Source organism: Lactuca serriola, chromosome 1 (genome assembly GCF_051521515.1).
Source record: "Lactuca serriola cultivar US96UC23 chromosome 1, Lser_US96UC23_V15, whole genome shotgun sequence".
Taxonomy (NCBI): domain Eukaryota; kingdom Viridiplantae; phylum Streptophyta; class Magnoliopsida; order Asterales; family Asteraceae; genus Lactuca; species Lactuca serriola.
The window spans coordinates 74,352,065-74,363,259 of NC_136408.1; the positions used below are offsets into that span (position 1 = coordinate 74,352,065).

At 32.7% G+C, this 11,195-nt stretch overlaps 2 protein-coding genes across 2 annotated transcripts; both read right to left on the reverse strand.

Moving 5' to 3' along the window:
• On the reverse strand, nt 1-2,450 carry LOC145057286 (uncharacterized). The gene is made up of 9 exons (XM_079005080.1): nt 2,279-2,450; nt 1,340-1,575; nt 1,181-1,258; nt 1,044-1,121; nt 886-978; nt 662-766; nt 281-556; nt 126-204; nt 1-11 (listed from the first exon to the last, which is right to left on the reverse strand). Exons 1-9 carry the CDS (start codon nt 2,448-2,450, stop codon nt 1-3), a joined length of 1,128 nt encoding a protein of 375 aa, XP_078861206.1.
• Nucleotides 2,451-2,649: 199 nt separating this feature from the next.
• On the reverse strand, nt 2,650-6,141 carry LOC145057293 (uncharacterized). The gene is made up of 5 exons (XM_079005092.1): nt 5,509-6,141; nt 4,052-5,391; nt 3,616-3,963; nt 3,421-3,526; nt 2,650-3,339 (listed from the first exon to the last, which is right to left on the reverse strand). Exons 1-5 carry the CDS (start codon nt 6,139-6,141, stop codon nt 2,650-2,652), a joined length of 3,117 nt encoding a protein of 1,038 aa, XP_078861218.1.
• Between the last annotated feature and the right edge of the window lie 5,054 nt (nt 6,142-11,195).

Below are 11,195 nucleotides of genomic sequence, written 5' to 3' on the forward strand. Positions count from 1 at the left end.
CTAGTGGTTACCTATTAAAAAAAACAAACACCTTTCAATATGCATACAATGAAAACATGATTCAAAATGCAAGTAAAAGTTTTGTCCAATACATATGTGAAAAGTTGAAACAGTAAAGTATATACCATTGTTATTCTGACTTCTTACTGGTGATATCTGGTTAACTGATATAGAATTGTTAGGGACTGAAGAAATACCAGGGACCTAAAACATATTAATGAAAACAAATTAATATGATTAATACATAAAATATAAACTAAGTAATAGTGCATGTAATTACCTCTATGTTCATATTTCTAAGAACTGCAGACAAGTTTGCATTAGGGATATGTTCTTGGATGATGTTTGCCATAACGTTGACAACACTCTTTAGTTGATGAACAGTTTGTGAATCTGATGAAGAGTCACCATTCTTTTTTGCAGCCGGCATCCTTCCTACTAATCGAACATGCCCCCTTTTCTCTGGGCCTTTAACCTTTGAGTAGTCATCATTTGTAATATCACTTGAATCTCTAGGTGTGCTTATGGAGTCACTTGCAATAGCTTTCAATGAAGCCTAAATATATCATAACACATGTAATATTTAAAAAATAAACATACATATGATAAAACATAAACATATATATGATAGGAACATTTAAAATACATAAAAGTGCATTACCACAACTTCAGCAGCTTTATCATCAACAATACTTCCATCTTTACGAGTGCGGGTTGTTACATACATTTCTCCTCGTGATGGGTATACACCATTATTATTTATTGCCTATAAAAGGAAAAAAGATATGTTTAATATATAGCTATTAAAGGAAATAAAAACCAAAAAAGACAAAAATAAATAAATAAATAAATAAATAAATAAAACTAAAAAAACAAGAATAATACCATTTCATGAGCAAGTCTAGCAAATGATTTCGTTCCCGTAACATGAGGCTCGTGCATCTTTTCACGACTCATTCTTTTTACAGCACATGTACTCTAAGGTAAATAGTAAATTATTACACATTCTTCAAATATACATAAAATGAAACTTACAAATCTACCTGAAATTCAGAAGTGAACCAACGAGTAACTAATTCTTTAAATTGAGTTGGATTCACTCTATTGTCTTTTTTAGTTTGCTGTGTCACAATTTCATCAATAGAAAGGCTAGGATCATACGCACGTGTCTTTAATGAACCTTTCCATGTTCTCCATTTTTTTCCCATGCTATGAAAGATCCATTTTTTAATCTCACTAGTCTCAACTGGATGAAATACTACACATAAAAGAATTAATATGTTAGCTTATATGAATACAAAAAGAAAATCCTTTATCAAGTATTATAAGTGATATATACCTTAACCAGTGAATACATATCCTCTTTCTTTTGTATGGGAACCTTTCTCCAGTCAGAATATTCTATTGAAACATGATCGGTCATCCTCACAAGCGTTCCAAGGTATTGAACAAGTTCATTACCTTCATCCCCCACTGGCTTTCCGAAGTTATTAAATGTGACAACTATTCTTTGTGTACTATTCATTTTCCATGTTTCTGATTTTTGGGTATAACCTCTGACCTTTTTGGGAGCACCTAAACAATAGCAACCAAAAAAATGTAACTCAATAGCAACCGGGGAATAATCAACAAAAATCGAAATAGTGACATTCTATCATATTTTGTCAACAAAGGGACCTATTTTGTAAATTTCATAGGACCAAATCTGTAAAATCAATTCAGCAAAAGGACCTGTAGTTGATCATTAACATATCAGTAAAACGACAATTTTTGTATAAATAATTCAGCAAAAACATGGTTATTGTTAAAAAAATTGTTAGATAAAATCTAATTAAAGAAGATTTTAACAATATCAAATTTTAAATAAATTGTGAAACCTAAGGGTGTAAACTGAAAAGTTTAAAACCAAATATGAAAAGAAATATGGGATGAGGGGTTACAGGGGAAATAAGAGTCAAAACCAGGGACATATATTGTAACTTTGGATTTGAAAGCCAAAAGCAAAATTACGTGGTTTCTTACTCTGTTTCTTACGTCTTTTTCTTTTTAAAGACAAGAGAAAATATCCTACCAATAAACCTCTGTTTCTTTTATAATTTCAAACCGCTGTTTTTTGTAATGACCATTATACCCCTATTTCTTTTTAATTTTCATACACATGTTCTTTATAATGACATTATAACCCTCTTTCTTTTTATATTTCAATCCTCTGTTCTTTTATAATTACCATTAATCTATTATACCATATGGTAATTTTGTGTTGGAGTAACTAAGATACCTTGTTCGTTTGCACCTATCTCACACTCAAAAGATTGTTGGTTAGATTGTTGATTAATAGACTGACATTCTTCACAATTTGATTGAACACCTTCAGTTTCAGTAGCCCCATGGTCTTCAATGAGCTCGTTGATTTCAGTAGAAGTGATACATAGCCTCTTTCGCCTTCCCATACTGTCTATTCAAAACACATGCAATACAGACATCAATATTGGCCATATAATTAATATTAAAATAATATGCAATAAACAAAAGATGCATTGCAAGTATCATAAATCTAACGCACACACATGTATAACAGATAAAAACACCACTATATAGCACCTAATGATACAATTGTCCAAAAAGTACACCAAGATTTAAGACATAATATTAATGACTAATCAAAAAAAGAATAAAGTCATCATCGCTTTCTTCAACATCTTCTTCATGTTCCATCTCAGGGGTAATGTCTATGCCATCTTCACCATCATCCCCAATCCTATGCAAATTAGGCACATCAAATGTGCAATCATTAGAATAGGGAGAAACCTGAGTATCGACACCTCCCATGTCAAATACATCTCTTAATTTTACATGTTTGACAATTTCCCAATCTTTCTGCTTAGGATCTGTGACATAGAAAACTTTCTCAACTTGTGATGCCAATACGAAGGGATCATCTGTTAAATTAGCACCTGTATGTGCCCTGTATGAGAAATTCACCAATGTTACACCATTATCTTTCTTGCAGCCCCTATTGATGTCAACCCACTCACATTTGAATAAAACTACTCGTATTTGACCTGAGTAGTTTAACTCAATAATGTCACTCAATTTACCATAGTAGTTAATCACGCTATGAACAGGCCTTCTATCTCGACTACTAGCATAATTTGCACCTTCTACAGTAACAACGACACCACTATTTTGGGTTCTTAGTGATTTCTCTCGATTTTTTGTATGAAAACGGTAACCCTTAACAAGGTATCCAGAGTATCGTTGCACACTTCTAAGTGGACCACGAGCAAGCCATTTTAGGTCTTCAGTTACTTCATCACCTTGTTCTTCCATACGTGCAACCTACAACATAGATGTTAATAGTCTTAAAACTAATATCCTAAATGAAAAATTATAACATATTCAACATTTTTTTCGAATTACCCTTCTCTTGAACCAATCACTAAACTGTTGGGCATGAATCTTGTCGATTTCATAATCTGGTAGCCGACGAGAACGGTTTTGTCCCTTGACTATCCGTTTGTGTTCCCTTAAAAAAAACCCATATTAATATTTTTGTGTGAAAGATGAATGAATAGAAAGAGTTTCTAATAACATAAAAATCATGTATTGTCTTACTCTCGAAAAGGTGAAACTGACTCGACATTGAATAGTACATAACGATGAGCTTGAGAAAGTGACTTTTCATCAATGACTGAATTTGAAGATCTCCTCCTTCTTTTGTGAAAAGATAGTCCCGAATGCAATTTATGCCCTATAGCACGACCGGGGCAAAGATTGTTGGATTCTTCAATGTCATTTTGTTGACCCTCATCATCATTCCTAACTGGTCTACTGAAGACGGTTTCTACTTTCGATATATATCTGGAGCAAAAAGTTATACTTTCTTCAGCTATATAACCTTCAGCAATTGATCCTTCCGGACAAGCTCTATTATGAACGTATGACTTAAGTTTACAAAGGTACCTGTAGTGCCATAGTTACAAGTCATTGATTATTTATAAGTTTTAAATTGTTGAAAACAATAAATAAACTTTATAGAAATGTTACGTACCTTTCAATAGGGTACATCCAACGAAATGCAACAGGACCTCCAAGCCTCACCTCTCTGGTTAAATGGATTACCAAGTGCACCATTACAGTAAAGAAGGAAGGCGGAAATATTTTCTCTAATTTGCATAGAGTGAGAGAAACTTTAGCCTCAATAAAATTTAGATCATCATCAGATAAATCCTTGTAGCAAATGATCCTAAAAAAATCGCATAATTCAATTATGACCGAGCTTACATGGTCCGGTAAAGTTCCACGTAATGCAATCGGCAAATACTCTTGCATCAACACGTGACAATCATAACTTTTCATCCCAATTAGTTTGCGCTCATTTAAATGAACACATCGAGAGATATTGCATGAAAACTCATCAGGTGGTTTGATTGACTTGAGACATTTTAAAAATTCAGTCTTTTCAACCCGAGACATCTGATAGCAGGCTTTTGGTATGAAAGTAACATTACTTCTAGGTCGTTTCTTTGGATGCAATTCCTTTCTCATACCTAATTCTTGTAAGTCAAGCCTTGTTTTATAGTTATCTTTGGACTTTTTTTCTTGTCCTAATACTGTCCCCACTATGTTGTCTTGCACATTTTTTTCAATGTGCATCGGATGAAGATTGTGACGTAAAAGCAAATGTTCCCAATATTGCAACATAAAAAAAATACTTTTCTTTTTCCATGGACCGCCATTAACATTGTCAACAAGAAATTCTGTATTTTCTAGTTTTTGTAGAATCTCCTTTCCAGAAGAAGGAACTGGAGCTACTCTTAATTCGTGGCGTCCAAGAAATGATCTAGTGTCTAAACGCCAACGATGGTCAACTGGAAGCCACCTCCTATGACACATATAGCACCACTTTCTTCCATTGGTTAGCCATTTGGAATCAGTATCAAAACCACATATAGGACATGCAAGTTCTCCTTTAGTGCTCCATCCTGACAGATTGGCATAACCTGGAAAATCTGATATGGTAGAAATAAGAGCAGCCTTCAACTGGAAGTGTTGTTTCGTTGATGCATCAAATGTATTAACTCCATCCTCCCATAACTCCTTCAACTCTTTAATCAGAGGTTGCATATACACGTCTATTTTGTTTCCAGGACTTTTTGGACCCGGAATGATTAAAGAAAGAATGAAATTTTGTTGCTTCATAACCAACCATGGAGGCAAGTTGTATGGAATAAGAAAAACTGGCCAAATACTGTGTGCCACATTCATTGTCCTAAACGGGTTGAAACCATCACTCGACAAAGCTAGGCGAACATTACGGGGATCACGAGCAAATTCTGGAAACTTTTCATCAAAATCTTTCCAATTTAATGCATCTGCTGGGTGTCGCAACTTTCCATCTTTTACACGATCCACATGATGTCACTTCATAAAATTAGATGTCTTTGATGACATAAACAATCTCTGAAGTCTAGGCTTTAGAGGAAACCACCGCAATATTTTTGATGCCTTTTTCTTGGGAGGGCTCACTTCTTGTTCTGGATTAGCTTCATGAACTTCCCACCTAGAAGACCCACAAAAGGAACAAACTTCATCTTTCTCCTTGTCATCCCAAAACAACATGCAACCATTAGGACATGAATGAATTTTTTCATATCCTAATCCCAAGTTAGCCATTATTTTTTTTACTTGATGTGTTGATTTAGGTAACACATTTCTTTTAGGTAACAAATCCTTTAAAAACTCTAACAACATAGAGAAAGATTTGTTACTCCAACCACCAAGACACTTTAAATGGTACAAATACACCACACATGATAATTTGTTGTATTTGCAATTCGGATACACTTTCTCTTCAGCCTCCTTCATAAGGTCATCGAATTTATTTCTCCCATTTCCCATCTCTTGACTATTATTTAAGGCATTCTCATGTATTTCCTCTCCCCTTCCACCTTCCATCTCAAAAATATCATTCAACATTTCATGCATTTCATGGTGAAATATGCTTTCTTCTTCGTTATGGGTTGTGCTTGTTGATGCAACTGTTGTGTCGTCCCCATGATATACCCATTTCAAGTAGTTTGGATAGAACCCTGAACATATGAGGTGATCTAGAACAATTTGTCTATTCTGATATTCCATGTTTATACAGTTTGTACATGGACACTTTATCATCCCCCCATTGACACTTGTTCTCTCAAATGCAAAATTCAAGAAGTTTAGCACACCATTAACAAAAGTTTGACTTGATCTTGGTGCAAGATACATCCAAGATCTGTCCATGACTTATAGTGAGAAACAATAGAAGATTAACTATAAAAAAAGAAATGGTATTAGTATAAGATGCTTCTCAAACTTTTTATCAGGCATGAGTATGAGTAATTAGGTCTCACAATTAGGAAACAGAAATGACAGCACTAAAAAAACCAACAAAGAAAATAGAATGAATACCTGCTGAAGTAGCTAACTCCTATGGAGGAAAATGTAGCAGAGAAAAATCGTAGTTGCAACAAGGAACCAATTGACCCAGTAGGCTTGGACCAGAGATTGATGGTGATACCTGTAATCGAATCGTTAGTAGGAAGCAGAGATCGGTCGAATTTTAAAAGGTGCTAGTGAACCCGAGTGAAGGTGAAACTTAACCTAAAGTTCGCCAGTAAGGTTGGTTTTGTTGAAATTGTTTGAAGGATGAGGAAATCACGACTATAACCATTCAAAACTATAATTTCACAGCAGGAATTTTCAGTAGAGGGATGGGGAATTTCCCTGGCGGTCGATTTCAACTTTTAATGGAGGGAAACTAAAAATTTCACCTGATTCTGGAGGGAAAGGGGAAGCCAAGCTGAAATTTTTACTAGATGCACAAGAGAAGGGGAAAACGAGCCACAAATGAAAATGAAAGTTAGGTCTAAATTAATGGCACATTAGTTCTATTCTAAAGTACTTTACACGCATCATTTAAAAAGTGAATATATTTTTCATTTACAATAAGATAAGATGCTTTTTTAGGTTTTAATGACACATTATATTTTTATCCCATCGTTAATTCTAGGCCTCATTTTTTAAGTTTTAATGGCACATATATTTTTTTTATCCTATCCTTAATTCTAAGCCTCACTCTATAAATATATATATTTCATGTAAAGATAAATTGAAGCATCGTAATATGGGATATATATATATTTGTTTTGTTCCACTTAATTCTATATAAAAGGAGATAAAATATAAAATGCCATTAAAACTAGTTCTCTTTTTTATGGCATATGCAAAGTGCCATTGAAAAGCAAAATTAGTGGCACAAAAGATAAATGCCACTAAAAATGTGTGCCACTAAATGGCTTTTTTTTTGTAGTGTTTCTACTTATAAAGTTATGTTTTTTGACTTTTAACATATTACACTTAATTTATTAGTTTTAATATATTGTTGGATGTAAACCATTATCATTTTAAAGATACAATTTTGGAACAATTTGTATAAAATACTTAAAATATTAATTTAAATATAATATTACAGGGTCAACTTAAATATAGATTTTAATTTAACTTAAACAATCCAAAAAATATTTTGTAAATAGTTAAAAGTGATAAATCGTAGTGTCTTTCTAATAATGATTATAAGATAGTTAATAAGGTTAAATAAATATCAAAACCTAAAGTGTAATCATAAATAAACTAAATTTTAATTTTAAAATAATATATTTACTTCTACTTATAAAGTTATGTCTTTAACTTTTAACATATTATACTTAATTTATTAGATTTAAAATGTTGTTGTATGTAAACTATCATCAGTTTAAAGCTACAATTTTTAAACAATTTGGACAAAATACTTAAATTGTTAATTTAAATATAACGTTAAAGTGTAAACTTAAATATAAATTTCAGTTTCACTTAAAAAACCAAAAAATATTTTGTAAATAGTTAAAAGCAATAAATTCAAAAACAAAATTGTAATATCAATTTAACTAAAATATTTCCTAAAGATATTATTATAATCGTTAAAAGTTTTCAAATAAGTAACTTAAAATAGCTTACAATAACAATAGTTAAAAATAACTGTTTATAAATGATTATATTGTTACCTTTAAAATCAAAAAACAATATTTGATGTTTTAAATAATTATAATGATAGAAATTAAAACATTAAGCAAATAAATTTTAAAAATTTAATTAACAATAACAACAACTATAAATAATATTAAACCATATATTATATTTAATTTATTCATGTGTAACTCGCAGATAGAAGTCATTCAAAACGATTAAGATTATACAGTTATATTAGATGTATATATATTATCATATAATTCAAAATAATCAATATATTATATCAGTTTAGTATTCAAATTATTATATCAAATTTAACAAAAACGTTATTATTATATTTAAAAAAACATATATTCGTAAAGACTTCAATTATATATGTGTTTCTGCGCAACACAGGCATTCGCCTAATACATAATATACATGACACGTCTCTACTCAAGCCAAAGGACCTGCCAAAATTTTTGTTAAGAGCCATAAAATCGTGGCCGGTGGTAAGGGGCAAAAGTGGGTTGTGCACATGTAAGGGTCTATTTCTTTATTTTTATTTTTTTTTACTATATTCAATTTTAACCCAAATCTTAAAATTAAATAAATAAACAAATAAAAATAAATAATTATGTATTTTAGTTCGTTACATGTTAGAACTAAGGACTTTTTTTCCGACTCGTCCTAGATATTTCAATCGTACCTACATAAAATCCTAACATATTTGTCGAAGAGAATAACCCAAACTCAATAAAAACCTTTAGAATTTTTTTTTACTTAACTTCAAAATATATAATTTTTTTTCTGTTTATCATTCACAATTTGTTTTTCTTTTGGAATGAGCACCCGTATCATGGTTGTTCAACCTTTTAATCAAAATATTGTGTGTGGAAAAATATTTACCAACTAGTGGTACTTTTATATTTATTTACCTATTAATTCTATTGGCTTTTAAAATGGAAAATCTTAATCGTTCCGATTTACCACAAATTTTCTTGAAAATATTAATCGTTCCCAATTTTCCTCACGTTTACTTTCTTCCCATCGATGGACTTGCCCTTTCCCTCATCATTTTATCAGCTTTTCTTTCGTGGTCATTCATCATATTAATTTTTGTCTACTATAAAGAATCATGTGAACTATGTCTCTTCATTATTTTTCATTATTATGTGTCTTTCGTTCTTTTAGATTATGTACTTATGGCCTTATGGGTTCATTTTTTTACGTTATGTAAGCATGTATAGGGTTATACTCACTAACTACTCGACAAAATGTTTCACAAAAACCAAGATTTGTTTGTACCCGAGAACATTATCACAAAACGATGATATGGTTTTAATCATGGCGCGATTGAATTAGGCCACATATTTTTGGGGCCTATATAAGTCTTAAAGGAGTGGTGCATGGCATGTTGTCTTATCAGTTTTGTCACAAGACATGCATGACATGTCATTTTTAGAGGTGGGTCAAATTGGTAAATTAAAAATAGTCTAACCCTCACACACTCTATCATCTCTCATTTCTCTCACCTAGGCAATCAAATGTCGTTTGAAGCCCTCCATCTCGACATGCCACCATCGATGGAGTGTTTGCCAACATTTATCATTGTTGCCGAAGCTTTAAAGATTATTATATCAAAGGCCGTGTAAAAAGGAATATATAAAGGGGTAACTCTTCCGAACAGTGGACCCACCATCTCTCGTTTTCAATATGCGGATGATGTTATTTTTTTAGGAGAGTGGCCAAAGGAGAACGCTTCTAATCTTTTGAGGATTCTCAAGTGTTTTTATCTTGCCTCTAGCCTCAAACTTAATCTTTCAAAAAGAAAGGTTTATGGGATTGGTGTTAGTAACACTCAAATTGGTGTACTGCGAATTGGTTAAATTGTAGTGTTGGTGAGTTTCCTTTCATCTACCTTGGTACTCTGGTTGGATCTAGTATGAGCCAAAAATCAAATTAGGTGTCCTTAATCGATAAATTTAACAATAAGCTCTCAAATTGGAAAGCTCGAAATCTTTCCTTTAGGGGTAGGCTTGTTCTTTGCAAGGAGGTTCTCGATACCATGGGTTCATACTTGTTCTCGCTTTTTAAAGCCCCAAGTAGTGTTATTAACTGTCTGTCTTAAGAGTATCAGGTGCAGGTCTTTTTTTGGGGTGGTTCTTCAAATAAAAATAAAATTCCTTGGGTTACCTGGAAGAAAGTTCTTAACTCGAGGGACAATATTGGCTTAGGCATTGGTAGTCTTAGAGCGTTCAACTATGCCTTACTAGTTAAGTGGTGGTGGCAGTTTAGAAATGATAATAGAGGAATTTGGCGTGATGTCATTATGTCATTACATGGCCTGATGGCGGGATTGGACTTACCAGGGCTATTGCTAGAAAAGGAGGGACTTAAGGTGTCATGAGCCATCTTCTCTTGTACCTGATGCGTAATCAGGTTGACCTTAACGGTTTATTTGTTTTTTCAGGATAATAATTGGAAGTGGATTGAAGACAAAGAAGGATGTTTTACTGTGTCGTCGTGTAGGAAAATTGTTGAAGACCATCTTATGGTATGCCTTCAGGACAATACTCCTTGGAACAAAATCTTGGCTGGTAAAGTTAGTATATTTGTATGGAGATCTATTATTGAAAGACTGCCTACTCACAGTAATCTTGAGAAAATTGGGTATCTATCGGTTCCCATTTATGTCCCCTTAAAAACTTTTTGTTAGAGACATAGTCCCATCTGCTTCTGAATTGTTTAGTCGCTCGGTAGGTGCATGCTACCATCTTTGGTTGTGCGTCCACTTCTGGTACCCCTGGTTGCGTGAGCAAGGTTGTTTCGGTTGTTCTTTTTACTTTTGCTTGGACTGTCTAGAGTTACAGGTGTGACAAAATATTTAATGGGAAGGTTAAGAGTTGCCAAGCGAAGTGAATATGTTGGCTTTCGAATGGATTAAATAAAAATCTAGAAAATGTTGTTTCTTTAACTTGGTTGATTGGTGCCATAGCCCTTCATGGGAATGTATCAAACTCGTATAATTCTAGCTTCTTGCTATCTTGTTTTCTATAAAATTCTTGCCATTAAAAAATACTGAACAAATGTCGGCTCCACTCCTCTTTATCTAATTATCCATATTGACTAGGGTATTGTTTGTTTTTGCGAAGGCAAAATGTCTGCAG